Source organism: Leishmania mexicana, chromosome 6, assembly GCF_000234665.1.
Source record: "Leishmania mexicana MHOM/GT/2001/U1103 complete genome, chromosome 6".
NCBI lineage: Eukaryota > Euglenozoa > Kinetoplastea > Trypanosomatida > Trypanosomatidae > Leishmania > Leishmania mexicana.
In genome coordinates this window covers 189,161-205,253 of record NC_018310.1, presented here as the reverse complement: position 1 = coordinate 205,253, position 16,093 = coordinate 189,161, and the positions used below count along the sequence as shown (strand labels likewise).

The window sequence follows — 16,093 nt, the reverse complement described above, 5'->3', positions numbered from 1 at the left end:
GCGTGTGCTCATGCGCTACTCGTCGCACGTTACTCGCGGTAAACTCTGCCTCAGTTTGGCTAGGTATGTGTATGTTGTACGCGCCAGCGGCAGCGTACGCGCAGGCCCACCCACGCTTCTCCACATCACGCCCCTGTGTTGGCGCGCAGTCGTCGCAGCAGCTCCACCGCCGTCGTGGAACTCGTACGCGAGGCGCCGGCATGGGCGAAGGATGCCGACGAAGATGACGGCGAATAGGCATCGCCAAACCGCTGCAGTGGTCCACCACGACCACCGCCGCCATGGCCACCGCTGATGCGACCGCTAGAGGTGCTCACCGTCGTCCCTCGAGCGCTCGTGCCACCTGCGCTGTGTCCGGTGACGTTTGTGGACGCCGTTCGTGAGCTAAGAGAGCGGTGAGGACCCCTGCCACTCGTACCCTGGGCGGATATCCCAGCGGAGACACCGAAGGCAGACGTCGCCGCCCTCACCGTAGACACTATGGCGGTAGACGAGGTGGCGTGCTGTGGCGGACTGCGCTGGTGCAGGTCCGCTGCGCCGTTGCCACGTGCTGAAGCCCCGCGCGCTGACAATGCGGCTGCGTGAAAAGCATTCGGGGCACCGCTGCGGCTGTTGTCGCCTCGTCTGTTGGCTGCGGCAGTCTCACTGCTGGGAACCTTCGCCAGCATCTGCGGAGAGAGAGAGGAGGCGGGCTCCTGGGGCGCACTCCGATACAGCGCCGTTGCGGTAGGCTTCTCCGTTTGCGGTGGTGTGTGGTGCCCGGCGGCACCATCTCGTGCTGCTGAGGGCCCAGTAGCTGCGTAGGCGAGGCTCGCACCACCTTCAGCGGCCGTCGCCGTCGCCGTCGCTGTGGGTGTCTGGTCGATGTAAGGAGACAACGTCGGCGGCGTGTTGTACGGAGGCGTGAAGGACAACAGCACCCGAGGAGGTTCAGCAGTGACGACGCCGCCAAAGTCGCGGGCCGCGCCAGCGGAACCGCCCCAGTCATCACCCCGGCGGACTCCGCTACGGCTGTCACTGCTGCGCATGTGAGCGCTCTCCACGCGAAACATCTCTGCGGAGTCATCACCGTAGTACGATGGCGTTGTGCCGCGTACCGGCGTCACATCCCAGGATGCGAGCGTGGACGAGGAATGCAGCCGCGGTGTAACGCGCGGCGCAACCGGTGGAGTCGCCGGGGAGCGCATGCGCGGAGGCGCCGCCATGTCAGCACTGCGGCTGCGGATCGCCGCCGCGGCTAACGCACGACTACGCGGCGTTGGTGACTGTTGCGCTCTCAGCGCCGTCTGCATCTCCTCCAGCGTTGTCAGCTGCTGATGCGCCCATGATGCAGTGACACCATCCTTCTGCGGTCGATGGTCCTCCGGGCGTGGTGAGCGACCACCCAAGGTCGCCGTGTACGCGCCACCGCTGTTATTGCTGGTGTTACCACGAGAGCTTGATCGGCGTCGCTGCTGGCGCGGCTGCGGAACGAAGTGCTCCGCTGTGTCATGTGGAGAGGACGCCGCAGCGGCGCTGGCTGAGACATCAACCGTGGCAGCGTTGTGCGGTCTAGTGGTGGAGCGATAGCTGTCTGGCGAGTGCAACGATGGAGAGCGGAAGAAGGACGGCGCGGCCCTGGTCGCTGCGGTAGCTACTGCAGCATCGACAGCAGCTCCCGGCCCGGTGCCAGCGCGGCGGGCCGACGGAGGCGTGCGCAGTAGCGACAGCGCGCTGTACTTGCTGTGGCTACGACCACCGCCACCATTGAAGCCAGCGCCAGGGGAAGCCACGGCACCGCCGGCTGCACCCCCCACGTACCCCATGTTGGGCAGCGCGGGGGAGCGCATGGGGGTCTGCATGTCTTGGCACGGGGAAGCGTGCAGCGGGGGCGAGAAAAGTTGTCGCTGCTGTCGTTGCTGCTGGGAGGTCGGCAGTGGCAAGCCATGAGCCCCCTGCCGAAGCATAGCGGCAGCTGAAGCCGAGAGCGACGCAGGCGGGGACGTCGTCGTTGGCGCCCACCCCCACACCGCGCGTGTTTCGAATCCCCCAGCAGGTGCAGCGTGAATCGCCGTCGGACTTACGCTCCCTTGGCTTGCCATGCTGATGCCACGTCCATCATTCTCTTCTGCATCCAGGTCTACCTCCACCACCGCAACGCGGGATTCGCTGTCGGGACGATGGCCAGTCGATGCCGCCGCCGTGAGTGTCGCAACATCGCCTCCGGAGACGCTCTCGACGTCCACATGGCGATGCGTGGTGAGCGCCGGCAGTGTCTCCGCCACCGCTGACGGCGTGGCAGCGCTTGTCGAGAGCAGTCTATCATCTGCGGTGGTGCGACACGCAAGAGGAGACAAGCCGACCAACTCGTCGTCGGCAGCAGCAACGGAGGTGGCCGTGGTGGTGGCTTGGGGACTCGAATGGCTACCATCTAGGACGCCCGCCAGAGTCGCCCCGGCTGCGGCAGGCACACCTGCAAGCAGTGCCCCCGCGGAGCCTGCTAGCTGGTGCTGGTGCTGGTGCAGAGTTTGAACTAGCAGGCGGTCTAGCGAGTCCTCATGTGACACCTGCGACGCCGTTCGCTGCTCTGGCCCAACGCCGTCAGCGCCGCGAGTACCCCCGTTGCGCGCCGTCGACGTTGCCGAGGCATCGGCCGCCGCTGCTGCCGCTGCGTCCGATGGTAACGCGGACGAAAGCGTTGCCAACTTTGTCCCCTCTTCAGTTGGGGGCAGCTGCGGCAGCTTGAGCGCGTCCAAGTGCTCATGCGTGAGCTCGTAGAGCCCCAGCAGAACACTTAACTTGGACTCTCGCTCCGCAAGCTGCGCCTCGCGGTCCGCCAGCTGCGCCTCGCGCCTCTGCCTCTCTGTGTCCGTGTCCCTCGCGTGCGGCAGCATTGCAGACGAAGGTTGCAGCAGTGTGGCATCTGTGCTTTCCAGCCGCCGCCGCGCAAGCGACAGGCGATCGCACGCTTCCTCGGCGAGGCGGCGGTAGTACCACGACTCCGTGCGCAGCCGCAGCGCCTGGAGTTGCAGAAGCTGCAGAGCGGTAGGGCTCTGTGTTGGCGCTGCAGGGCCCGCGCTCGCCCCACCGCACTTGCACAACCGTCCTACCAGAAACGCCAGCTCTGAGCTGGGGGCTCCTGCTGTTGGTTCCGCGTGCCCGCTGCGACGCTGGCGCCACCGCGCTCGCAGCTCCATCAAGAGGCTCATCAAGCGGCCCACGCTCGCCAAATCCGACGCCTGGTGCTGCGCCTGTTGCGCCGGTGTCGCCTGCTCTGCTTCCTGCGCTGCGGACAGGCTTGACACGCTTTGTCGCGGGGCATGTGCGCGGCCATCACCCTGTTGCTGCAACAGCTCCGGCGATGGATGAAGGACGAAGAAGACGTGATGACACGGAGTGGCGGCGGTGACGGTCGCCTGCGGCAGCAACACGCTAGGCACAGCGGTCGAGCAGAAGCGCCGGAAGATGGCATCCTCCTCCTTGTGTATCAGCACACGATCACCATCAATGCTGCTGCTGGAGACGGTGCCGGACACCGCCCTCCTCGCATCCTCTTTGCCGACCGCCGCTGCTGTCGCTGCGGCAACATCGGCCCACGTCTGTTCGAGCTGCCGCGGCAGTGTTGGCGCGCAGGCCACGCACAGCACATCCGCTGCGGTCAGTTGGCCGAACAAGTGAAGGCCGGCGCTGTGCACAAGCGCGAGACTGGATAGCAGGGACACAAGCAAGTTCCACAAGAACTCCTCTGGCCAATCCAGCAGCGACGTGAACGGTGCCGCGGCCGCCGACGCTTCTGGCAGCGACCCTTCACTGTCCACACCGAGCAGGGCAGAAGCTCGCCGCAGCTGCTGCGCGAGGGAATACGACGAGGTGGATGATGACGACGACGGCGGCGGCGGCGGCAGAAGCGAGGCAGACCCTTGCCAACTACTGCCGCCGTCAGCGCTAGCGGCCGCCATGTGGGCAACCACCGTCGTCATGGCAAACGCGTCCCTGAAGGTCACCTGGTACCGCCTCTGCGCGGCCATCGCCTCCGTGGTGCATCGGCAAAGTGCCCACTGAAGCTCGAACAAAGACGTCGATGAGTCAGTGTCGCGGAGGTTGCCGGCATCCACAGTTGTCACAGTGCGTGCGTTGTCCCCGGCGCCGGCATCAGGGCTTCCCCCATCACTGCCGCTCCAGGAAATCCTATGTAGAGGCGTCATGCCGTACAGCGCCGCCAGCACCGCCGTCGGGGGAAGCGGAGAGGTCGCCATCCAGCACGACTCTAAGTCTGGCACCTGTGAGGTGGATCCAGTGGATACTGATGCGGCGATGGCTCCCATCCTGCCCGCAGCTGCCGCTCGTCCCTTGTCGGCAGCACTGAAAGGTGCGACTCCCTCGCTGGGCGAACGCGAGGACACCTGGCGTACTGCAGGCGCGGATACCAACAGAGAAGCAGAGACGCCGCTCCTCATGGCGAAGACGCAGCGTTCGATGCTGCGCTGGAGCTGAGCGTACTTGGAGGTGAGCACACGTAGCTTCGACACGACTGCCGCTTGATCATCACGCGAGGAGGGCGCCCTACCTGAAGAGAAGCTAAGATACTCGCACATGACGTAGCTGTCAGGACAGGATTTGAGCGCGTCATCGCCGTGCGCAGCTGGTGCGCATCCCCGGCTATCGGGGATGCGCACAATACGTCTAAAGTCCATCATGCGCTGCGTCAGAAAAGATCACCGCAGCGCGCACGCGAGTAAAAGTAAGAAAGAAAGCGGCGGATGACGGCACAAAGACGAAGGAGAAAGGGAAGACGGCGACAAGTGTGGTGCGGCACCCGCTCTCTCCCCTTCTCCCGCCCCGCCCCACCCGTTCTCTCTCTCCTTCCTCAACACGCACACACACCGCCGGTGCTCCCGGTTTCTATCGACGCTGCGAGTCCAGCAAGAAAAAGAAAAACAGAGGCACAACACAACAAAATGGGCAACGCCGGTGCGCTCCTCCCGTCGCTCTCTTGCCCTCTCGCCTTTGTGTGCGTGTGTGTGCGTGTGTGTGCGTGTGTGCCTGTGTGTTATTCTTTCTTTCCTTTCGAGCGCGTGTGACGGCGAAGTCCCCAATCTACGCGCAAGTACGACAGAATGGGAAAGGCAGAAGGTGCGTGGGTGCGCGCCTTGGTGTGCAGTCGTCACATGGGGCGCAGAGGCGAGCCAACAGCCCCGTCGAAGCGCTCTCTCCTCTCTCCGACCTCCCTTTTGCACGGCCAAAACCGCTGGCTCCAGCTGTGTACGCACACACAAGGCAATGAGGGTGGGGGAGGAAGCCACTACGGGACAGGGCAAACAGTTTCCGTGGAGAGGGGAATAATACGGCCAACAACTGAGTACGAGGCCCTCACTGTGGAAGGCGTGTGCGTCCTCTTCCCCTCTTCCGAGAGGTGAGTACGGGTTGGCTTTACGTGATGCTCGCGTACAAGAGGGACGAAAACCGCGATGGCCGAGCATGTGCTGGCTAGTTTTCGAAGCAGCAAGCAATCATAAATAAATATATATATATATATATGAGGAATCAGAAGGCACATGCACGTGGGTGCAGGAGGGTGCGTCCCACGCAGTAGGATCACGAAAGAATATGTGCCCGATTAACAGAGGGAGAGAGAGCGAGAGAGCGAGACGGGAACGGTCAACGGAGAGGTGATGGAGACATGCGGGAATATGATGTGCGGGGATGCATAGCCACACACCCATGACAGAAAACATCTCGCGAAGAAGAAAAAAGAATTTTGTCTCTCCTCAACCTACCGGCAGACGATATCTCCCCTGCCGCTGCAGGGCCGGAAGCAGCAACGCAAACAGGGGTGGAACGTCCAGAGATGGAGCCCGCCGGCCCTTGAAGAGACGGAAAAGTGACGGTGGCGCGTGACGCTTGAAAGAAGAGATTCAGCTTTCCCCTTTCCTCGCGCGATCAACGTGCTCCAGCTCTCCCTCTCCCTACCCCCGCCTCCTCCTCCCCGGGGGGCTTCAGAGCACTGACCAGTTTCATTTATCAAAACTTTTCTTTTGCTTTTGCTTGCGTAAAGACGTAGGAACTGAGAAAATGAAAAACAGGGCCACGGCGCATCCGGAGTTTCTCGCAGCAAAGCAAAGATGCGAGTCCGAGGCGAGGCGCAGAGAGAGATACCTCAAGTCGCCTCACACCCTTATCCATGGAAGGAAGGGCCAGCTAACGTGCTTAGACGAGACCGATCTTGTTGGCGGTGTCCAGCGCATCGTGGGCCGCAGACAGGCGGATGTACGCCTTCTTCAGACCATCCGGGCGGATCAGGGTGTTGACCTTCACAGCCTTGACCTGGTACAGCTTGCGCATCGCCTTCTTGATCTCAGTCTTGTTGGCGCGGGAATCAACGATGAAGGTCAGGGTGTTGTTCTCCTCGATCTTCTTCATCGCCTTGTCTGTCGTCAACGGGTAGCGGATCACATTGAAGGCCGCAATATCCTTCGACTCCACGGTCACACGGTTGCTCGGCTTTGCCGTTGCCGGCTTGCGGTAGGTGTGAGGGCGGCGGAACTGGGGGCGGGTGTACGATTTGCGCGTCGTCACCTTGACGACCTTCGTCGCCTTCGCATCCTTCGACGCGGCCTTCTTGGCGGTCTTCTGAGCAGGAGGCATGATCCGTTGCAAATGAAGCCCTAAAGCTGTGCAGACGGTATTCCGCAGAGGTGCGCAAGAAACGTTGTCGCAAGTTGAGACAAACACGAGCCACATGGACACAGAAAACAACAACGAGGAGGGAGAGATGAAAGTGAAGGTGAGGAGCTGCACAAAGTCCAACATGTCGACGCATCTGAAGAGGCAGCAGCGCAGGAGCAGGAAAACAGCACCGCAACGCGCTTTTTGCGATACATCCTCAGAGCAAAGCACAAACTCGGAGATGCAGAGACCAGCGCACCCTTGGCGTGCACACAGACACCGCAGCTGATCGCCACAGTGTACCACAGAGGTAACAGCTCATTACACCACTCTAAGAGCCTTCGCGGGCCTCTGGAGAACCAAAGATACCGTTTGCACTTATTTTTTGTTGATAAAATGAAATCATCGCAAGTAATCGCATCATCCAAGTTCTGCTTAGACGAGACCGATCTTGTTGGCGGTGTCCAGCGCATCGTGGGCCGCAGACAGGCGGATGTACGCCTTCTTCAGACCATCCGGGCGGATCAGGGTGTTGACCTTCACAGCCTTGACCTGGTACAGCTTGCGCATCGCCTTCTTGATCTCAGTCTTGTTGGCGCGGGAATCAACGATGAAGGTCAGGGTGTTGTTCTCCTCGATCTTCTTCATCGCCTTGTCTGTCGTCAACGGGTAGCGGATCACATTGAAGGCCGCAATATCCTTCGACTCCACGGTCACACGGTTGCTCGGCTTTGCCGTTGCCGGCTTGCGGTAGGTGTGAGGGCGGCGGAACTGGGGGCGGGTGTACGATTTGCGCGTCGTCACCTTGACGACCTTCGTCGCCTTCGCATCCTTCGACGCGGCCTTCTTGGCGGTCTTCTGAGCAGGAGGCATGATGAAAATGAATGCTGTGAAATGGGCACACGGAATTCGATTCAGCGAGAAGACGTTTTCGAAATAATGTGAGACACCAAAGCGAAGAAAGCGTTGAGGAAAAAGAGAGAGGGCAGGAGAAAAGAAGAGTGGGGCTCAGATGCAGAAAATAGCATAGAGGCAAGTGCAGTACATTCACGCGTGGCACAGGCATTGTTTTTCGTAATGGCCCATTGATGCGAAAACGCTGGCGAGGGACTCAGCATATCAAAGGGCTTCGACTTTCCTTCAAGCCCCTCCTCCTTGTTTGCATGACCGCCAAAATACCGGGCCTAAGTCGTAAGCAAACCAGGCGACCTTACTGACACATTCTTATCTGCTATGAAGGACCCAAGCAGACTCTCGAACAAAAGGGAAAGAGCGGATTCAGCATATTCGTCTAAGCCAACGGATTGCCTTTTGGTCGGACGCGGATGTTGTTTGAAACATCGCCCGTACTCTGTAAAGTTTGTCGAGCAAGGAGAGCTAACAAGCCTTCAAGGTATTCCCACTGAATCTGCTCCTGTAAGGACGCAAGTGAAAATTCATCCAGCTGCAGAGTATTTCGGTTAGATATCCAGTTAGCTCGCAAACGGGCTGCTGCGTTTGAAACATCCGGTATGAGGTCTAAGCTGCAATCGACTGGTGCAGAGGTATTGGGCCAGAAATAGTGTGGTTAAATGGGGAGAAAAAAAGAACATCCAGTTTTGCTTACACTCACGATGCTGTGACCGCAGAGAGGGAGATCACGTCGCTGAGGCAGAATCCCCGAAGCCCAATCACACATTTTGAAAGCGCCCTTCCAGCGTGCCAAGCACATGGATGAAGATCGTGTGAACGAAAAAAAAAACGAAAAAAATCAGATGAACTCTCCTTTCGATGGTATTGAGTCTCAGGCTTTTTTCCTTGCTGTCGTAAAGGGCAAGGCCGTTTAACCGCCACGCTCATTTTTCTTTTCGTTTCCCTCCTTCATAAAATTCTATGCCGTTATATGTATATATATATATATATATATACATATATATACATGTAAACATATATGTATATATAGAAAAGAAAATGGACATGGATTAGTGAAACAGAGACGAAAAGCGGTGAGCATTTTCACTCCATATCGATGAGATCCTCCGACCTTTTCAGGCGAAAGATCCTCGACCATGACCATGTTCATCGCGGAAACAAGACATCGAAGAGAAAAAGAGATGGTAAAAAAAAAAAGAAGCGCTTACCTCCTCGATGAGCTCTCGCCTAAAGGCGCAAAAGGAATGTCGAAAGAAGCATGTCTACGAATTGACTGTCTGAAGTTTGGTAGTCAAACAACAAAGAAGTCGCGCCTTTCACATGAGAGGATTCGGGAAGAATAGCTTTATGCCTTGATTGCCAGTCGATTTTCCTTTGCGAGGGCAAACCAGCGCTCTGCATCCTTTCGGTCAGACTCCTTAACCTGGAAAGCCTCGTAAACGTTGGACATGATGCTGTTCCACGCCTGGACATACTTGTCGGCGTCGAGAACTTCCTCGAGGGAGACATCCTTAATGCAGCCGTGCAGAAGCGCATTGTCCTCAACACCATTGTTCACCTTCACATAAGAACCGTCTTTGTAGCCACCCAGCTGGCGAATGCAGTTTAGAGTGTGCTTTGCAATATAGTAAGCCACCAAGTTGAATCCCAGATCCTCGGCAGCATAAATGATGCTCTCTGTGATGACATCGAAGCGATAGGCGTTTGCGAGCTGAATGACGTTACGAAAGCTTGCAATGGCGTTCTGCGTATCAGTGAGGGGAAAGAACACAAAGCCGTACGGGTCGCTCGTGCACTCCTTCGCCGGCAGAAAAGTTGTCATAACCTCTTTCAGGGGCTTGAGCGAAGCGGCGGGAATCTCATCGTCCGGGGTGGAGCGCATTTGCATGGCGCCGGAAAGAGAAAAGTGAAAGATGTCGACCAGTTCAATCCTGACGTTGGCCAAATCAGGCGTGGCGTTGAGGTTCTTCCACCACTTCCACGGATAGGAGTCCAGCAGCTCCGTCGACTCCATCGTGATGGCAAGAGCCCAATTGTCCAGTGAGCGAGCAGCGCGCCAGGAAGGGTCGATCATAGCGTTCAGGCCATCCTGCAGCTCTGCCAAGGAGTGTAGAATCACACCTGGAATATTGGCACTGCGAGCGCGCTTCATCATCTTTTTCCCTTTTTGAATGAAGTAGTTTGATGTCTCTATTGCGAGAAAAAAAAGTAGGGGATCTGAACTCTATGGGTGACCCGAGGAGAAGCAGGGGTTAAAAGGAGCCAGCAAGCAGGTTGTGGAGCGAGAGAGAGTGCATGATACCAGCGAGAGAACAAAAAAAAATGCATCACGCAGCGAAGCCCATACTCCGCAGTTGGGAGTGGCCACGGGTAGATCGAGAGGAAATACACATTAGGTGGTGTTTGTTGCTTCGGCGAGAAGCACCTCGCAAGCTGCTTTGTATCTCTGTTTGTTTGAAGCCGCCACGAAAGACACTACAAACACAACGGCGCGAAGCACCTCGGCAGCGATATATGCGACACCGCTGTCTTCGCCGCCTGGCGCTGTCGCCGTGGTTCCGGCGGCGCGGCGCCCTCTTCCTCGCCCCAAAAGGGGGGTGGGAAGGGGGGTCGCCCCCCCGGTGGGCTGGGGGGGTTAGGGGGCCGTGGCCGCGCGGGGTGGGGGGGGGTAGCCCCTCCCCCCGACCCGAGAAACCCGTGGCCAAGCCCTGGCGAGGACCCCAGTGGCGCGGTGCCCGAGACCGCGGGGCCATGGAGAGACGCCCACCGAGCGGCTGGCCCGCCCGCGGGGCAGGGGCGGAAGAGAGCAAAGCGAGGGGAAAGCGGAGAGTGAGGAAACCAGGCGACAACGCAGGCCGCGCACACTGCCCAACGCGCCCCTCGCAATGCTGGGGCGCGGCGCGATGGACACACGCGGGCGGCGGCGCATTCGAATGGCCCTTTACGCGGCCAAGACTGGCGGGTGCCCGTCTTTTTGGGTGCATTCGACGGACGTGAGACAACGACAAAAAAAAAACATTTCACACGAAGACTCGCGCAAGCAAAGCCGCTGCCCTTTTTATAGGGTACACAGCCACACACACACACACACACGCTACAGCAGCGCATCGATTGCCCCTGTGCGACTAAGAAAGCGGCACTGTGTACACGGCAATCAAGTCGCGCAAGTTCTGCAAGGTCACCCTCTGCGACGACGGCGGCCCCCTGTTCGCTGAGCCGGTGCCCGCGGTGGAGCGGGTCGCCGTCGATGAAGTGGCGTCATCCTCGCTCTCCCCCTCGTCGCCCACACCGAGCGATGTGTCGACAAAGTCAAGTAGGTTGATCTCCGCCATGGCTCGCTCGACGCGGGTGCGCATGACATCCGACGTAATGGCGCGAACGGCGCGGCTTTCGCCAAGCTGCTCCTCGAAAAAGTGTCGAAGCACTCGCAACGGGCCATCTGGAATGTAGGAGGCGCATGAGCCGAAGAGCTCGCGCTTTGCCAGCATCGTGTTCGTTGGCGTTCCCGGCGAGGCGGCCGATACACCAGTCGCCGCCGACGGCGCTGTGGTACCTCTGCCGGCCCCCTTAGCCCTCCATGACGCCGCACCACCGCCAGTTGTAGTGTGAGTAGCGCCCGCAGCGCCAGCACCAGCGCCCGCGCCCTCGCCGCCTCCCGACGACATGTGGATGGTGCCTTCTGTGGAAAACAGCACATCCACGGCAGTGAGGTTGGCCGGTATAGTGGCGAGCGCGGCAGACGCCATCGCTGCAGCGACGGAATCCGCGCTCGTCGACGGGCTGAGCACCCCACCGCACGTCATCCACTCCAGCACCGTCAGCGAGGGGAGGCCGTCCACCACATACGCACTCATCAGCGCCTCCTCCTTGCTCGGAGACAAGCCGGCCACGGCTGCGCGCGCACGCGGTGTGCGACCGCCAGTAAACAGCGGCGCCCACAGGTAAGCAAAGAGCGAGAAGAAGAAGAGCTGCTGCCGCAGCACCGCCTCGTCGCTGCGCCACTGCGCCATGGGGCAGCCGTACACCGCCGACCACGTGTCGGCACGGCAGAGACCGTCGCGCAGCACCCGCATCACTAAAAACTGCAACAGTGCCACAGCTGTCACGTAGTTGCCACCGCCGGCGCACCATCCGGCAAGCACAGTGTCCTCCTGTGGCGTGATGCAGCCCTTCAAAGGGAAGGGCAGCCCCGCACTCAAAGATGCCATGCCGCCTTGCGCCTCTGCTGCGCGCTGGTTCATCACGTAACTCGGCGTGATAAGACGCTCCTGGAAGAAGGTGAGCAGGTGCAGCGAGACCTGCACGCACCAGTGAAACAGAAATACCTCGTCGCTGCGGTGCTCGCGCACCTCGCCGATCGGGAACTCGGGGTAGCTGCTCAGCTGACTGCGAATCGCCCACACGCCGCTCAGCCCAGCACTCGCGCCCCTGTCGGACGACGCGTTGGCCGAGTCGACAACGTAGCGGTGCACCGTGTAGCCGGCGGGGGTAGAGTACTTGAGATTCAGAAACGCCATGATGAGCTTCATCACCCGCTCCTCTCGGACGCCAGCGTCAGCGAAGAACGGGGAAGCGACGGCATCCTTCTTGTCAGCTGCCGCTGCGGGCAGCGACGTGGCTGAAGAAGGTGACGTGATGGGAATAGACAGCAGCACGGAGGCCGTGTCTGCCCCGGCCTTGCTCGCCTTCTTTGCCGCAGCAGCCGCTGTCGCTCCGGCTGCCGTTGCGGCGGCGGCGGCAACGGCAGAAAATGAGATGCTGCTCTTCGACCACAGCGTCGGCGACCGGCCATCGACGCGGTCTGGCGGCTGCGAGCCGAACAGGAGGCTTTGCTGCGGTGCCAGGAGCGGCGCAGGAGCCGACGAGCCCCGCCCGGACGCCGTGAGTGGCGCCGAAGCCTTTACCGACGTCGTCGGCGGGGCGAGCACGGTATTGGCGCGAGTCACATCGGCGCTGAGCAGCAGCGCCGCACACATCCACCCCTGCACAAGTCGCGGCATCTCCCGCTGCACACGCTCCAGGTGCTGCGTCCGGAAGCCAAACTGCGCGTCGGCCAGTATATGCGCCATCGCCCCGCCTCTGGTGAAGAACGACACCCACGCACCGAGGCCGAGTACGTCTGAGAGCATGCACAGCGTGCTATCCAGCACCCATGCCGGCGACGAGGCAGGGTCGGAGAAGAACGGTGCGTCGGGCACGGCTGACTTCGCGGCCGCCGATGGAAAGACACGGCGGTGGTGCGTCAGGAACGCCTCAGACGACAGGAATCGCACGAGCGCCTTTCGTTGGCGCAGAAGCACCACCATCATACGCGAGAGCAAGTTGCAGAGCACAACATCGATCGACTCCGTCACCACCGCGCTCGTGAGCAGATACGCTACGCACTCCGCCTGCTGCACCCGCATCGCCATAGCTGCGGCCGAGTTGGTGCTCTCCTGCTCCTGCGCCGCCGCCGAGGCCATGACCTCCGCGGGCAGCTGGTCTGTCCCCGTCAGCGCGGCCACGTAGCCGCACAATGACTGCAGCAGGCGCACGTGCGTGCTGGAGCAGCCGTTTGCGTAGCGTAGAAACCGAAAGCGCTCGGACGACAGCGGCGGCGGGGCCGTGGAGAACAGAAGACTGGTGGGGGAAGCGGCGGGTGGCGCCGCAGAGGTCGCACCAGCCTTGCTGAGCAGCGCCGTCGCGCCACAGTCACCACCCGTGCGATAGGCGGCTGCACCGCCAGTCGCACCGGAGGCGGACTCGCAGCTCCGTGTCGCCGGCCCGGGCTTCGACGGCGACGATGTGCCCTGCGCTGCGCTGCCAGCTGAGGTCGCATTCTTGAACAAAGAAGACGAGGCGGGCGCCAGCAGCAGCTGGACCAGGAGCGAATGGCCAGAGAGCGGGAGGGACCGAATCAGCTGCACCAGCTCTTGGCAACGCACCCGCACCTTTCGAGCGACGTCATCGCAGCGGGAGGGCTGATAGGGAGGCGTGTAGAGTCGCGGCGCTGGTTGCGCCGCCTTCCCGTCTGCGGCCGTGGTCGCAGCAGACGTCGCGGCCGCCATGTTCGCCACGTGTGCCTCGTAGAAGGCAAGGCTACCCATGATCAGCTGCTCCATCATCGCCCGCCCGCCGTGCTCCACCCGCTCCCCGGTCAGTCGCGTGAAGTCGTCCTCCAGGATGACCAGACTCGGCGTCAGCTGCCGCATGATGAGGGTGTCGCAGCCGGCGAATCCGTCGCTGCTGAGCGTCTGCATTACGCGCGAAGTTTGCGCAATCATTTGCGCCGCCTGACGGATGCGAATTGGGTCGCTGCCGTCCGTGCCGCTGCCGAAGCTCAGCAGGTGCGTCGCCAGCACGTCGCACGCAAAGCGCTCCACGTTGCGCCGCACCCACAACAGCACAGCCGAGTTCGGCGGGATCAAGGAGCCCGGCGAAGCGGCCGCTGCCCCCCTCGGCGGCGCAGGCCTCTGCGTTGTGACGGGGCCAGCACCATCACTGGCGGCGGCGCGGCTGGCTCTAGCGGCAGGCTGCTTTCCGTCCGTCTTGCCCGCCGCAGCCGCCCCGGTCGTGCCGGCGCTCCCGTCCTCCATGAAAGGCCGCGCCGCTGCGAGGGAAAGGCCGAGGGTGCGCTGCCGCCGCACCGTCGCCCGTGTCGCTCGCACAAGAAAGTCAACGGCGATGAGGCTGGCGTACTGTGGGTCCACGCGCGACTGCAACCTCTGCACCTCGCTATGCAGCCACGACGTATGCATCGTCAGGTACACGGCAGCCGCGCTGCGGGAGCGGCCAAAGCGGAGGAGCAGCTGGATCAGCGGCACGTGCAGGCTCTCAACGTACATGGGCGTGATTGGTATCTTGACAACGTTCGTGATCACACTGCTGACGAGGGCCGCCTCGAGGTCCAGCAGGAACGGCACGCACCCCTTCGCCGTCGCCTCGTCGGCAAGGCGGTACAGCAGCTCCGCCGCGTCGACATGGCGCCGCTCCGTAAGGAGTTGATTCACCTCCTCGCGCAGGATGTCCACGAAGGCGGTGGTGTCGGCGGCTTCCTTTTCCGACGTGGCAGGGGTGGTGGTGTGCCCCGTCGATGCGCGGGACTTAGCCGTCAGCCCAGACCCACCCCGCCACTGCCGCCCTGGAGCTGTGGGGCTGCTCTCCGCCACCTCGCGGTCACCGGCACTGCCTCTCGCGGCGAGCCCGGTTCCCATGCCAATTATGTGTCGCCACTGTCGCACCGAGGAGACGTTCAGCCCACGTGTCGTCGGCCGCGAGGCACCGGCGTTCGTGGTCACGGCATCCGCGCCACCGTCGGCCACCGCTCCCTCCTCGTCCACCACGCTGCTGCGATGCACCGTCGAGCCCCACGTTGTGGTGCGGCTGGACCTGGCGGCGGCCGACGAGCCGATACTGGTGGCGCCTCCGGTGCCCCAGCCGAGGTCGACATCACCGTCATTCAGCCACGCCATATCGCTGCTGCCGCCCGAGGCGTAGCGCTGCGTGATGCGGCGAGATACGAGACTCGGTCGTGCGAACCGTCGCGGATCCCCATCGCTAGGGGATCCGCCGAGCGCTGCGCTGAACACGCTGCCGCCCCCGGCACTGCAACCACGCACGTCGGCGGTGGCGGAGCCAGGCAGCTTGCCTGCCGAAGATATCGACGCACCAGCCACGAAGTTTGCAGAGTACTTGCTGATACTGGAGATTGCGGCCTTTGTGCCCTGCACATTGGCCTTGAGGGCTTCCACGAGGTCACTGGCACGGTCGACATCGCGGAAAAGGAGTAGGAAGCTCTTCGCGTGGGAAAAGACGGAGGTGTGCAGCCGATGCGTGGCAATCGTGTGGTCTTCCGTCAGGTCGTGGTCCAGCTTGAGGAAGTTCGCCCTGCTCTCGCCGATAAGGTTTGCCAGCAAGTCATCCTTGTCGAAAGCGTAGGCAGAGGCCTGCGGTTGCTGCTGCGACGGCCCGTGAGCCGTGGCGGCGATCGCGTTCGGGGCGTACCGCTCTCGGATGAGCGCTTCGCGCTGCGATACTATCTGATCCGCGCGGCTCTTCACTTGCCGCTGTTGCTTCATGCGCTCGGAGAGGCGCTGCGCCTCGTCGCGGCTCGCGACGACCGAGGTACGGTGACCAACAGCTCCCGATGCTGCTGCGCCGGCGCCCAACATCACACCTGGGGCAGAGTTGGGTGGTGGCGGAGTAAAGCGGCCGCCGACAGCGGCGGAGCCGGTGCGCATCTCATGGGCATCATTGCCATCGGCCCCGCTGCGCTGATGACGCCGCAGCCGGCGCGCGTTGCGCACCTCGCGGCGATGGCCGGTGTCCATCGCCAGCAGCCTCCTTCGTTAACGTTGCTGCGTGACGGGGTCTCACGCTGGGACGTCTATGCTGCAGAAGACTGCCCTCGTGGTATGCACAAGAAGGGCGGGAGAGGCTGAGAGGCGCACGATTAGGCGTGCCTACGTCTTGCTCGTGTAGGCGAGTAGGCCGGCAGTGGGCCACCTCACCACGGGGGTTGCACACGCACACAGAGTGTATGTAGATGTATGCGTGT

General features: G+C 61.6%; 5 protein-coding genes across 5 annotated transcripts; all 5 read right to left on the bottom strand.

Annotated features, from left to right (window-relative positions):
- Positions 1–125: 125 nt before the first annotated feature.
- On the bottom strand, positions 126–4,673 carry LMXM_06_0590 (conserved hypothetical protein; the record flags this gene model as incomplete). The annotated part of the gene is made up of 1 exon (XM_003872023.1): positions 126–4,673. One exon carries the CDS (start codon positions 4,671–4,673, stop codon positions 126–128), a length of 4,548 nt encoding a protein of 1,515 aa, XP_003872072.1.
- A 1,513-nt stretch (positions 4,674–6,186) lies between these two features.
- LMXM_06_0580 (putative 60S ribosomal protein L23a) lies at positions 6,187–6,624 on the bottom strand (the record flags this gene model as incomplete). The annotated part of the gene is made up of 1 exon (XM_003872022.1): positions 6,187–6,624. The coding sequence occupies one exon, from the start codon at positions 6,622–6,624 to the stop codon at positions 6,187–6,189; it is 438 nt and encodes a 145-aa protein (XP_003872071.1).
- Positions 6,625–7,080: 456 nt separating this feature from the next.
- On the bottom strand, positions 7,081–7,518 carry LMXM_06_0570 (putative 60S ribosomal protein L23a; the record flags this gene model as incomplete). The annotated part of the gene is made up of 1 exon (XM_003872021.1): positions 7,081–7,518. The coding sequence occupies one exon, from the start codon at positions 7,516–7,518 to the stop codon at positions 7,081–7,083; it is 438 nt and encodes a 145-aa protein (XP_003872070.1).
- A 1,384-nt stretch (positions 7,519–8,902) lies between these two features.
- LMXM_06_0560 (dUTP diphosphatase) lies at positions 8,903–9,709 on the bottom strand (the record flags this gene model as incomplete). The annotated part of the gene is made up of 1 exon (XM_003872020.1): positions 8,903–9,709. One exon carries the CDS (start codon positions 9,707–9,709, stop codon positions 8,903–8,905), a length of 807 nt encoding a protein of 268 aa, XP_003872069.1.
- Positions 9,710–10,682: 973 nt separating this feature from the next.
- Positions 10,683–15,866, bottom strand: LMXM_06_0550 (conserved hypothetical protein; the record flags this gene model as incomplete). Its single annotated transcript, XM_003872019.1, has 1 exon — positions 10,683–15,866. The coding sequence occupies one exon, from the start codon at positions 15,864–15,866 to the stop codon at positions 10,683–10,685; it is 5,184 nt and encodes a 1,727-aa protein (XP_003872068.1).
- Between the last annotated feature and the right edge of the window lie 227 nt (positions 15,867–16,093).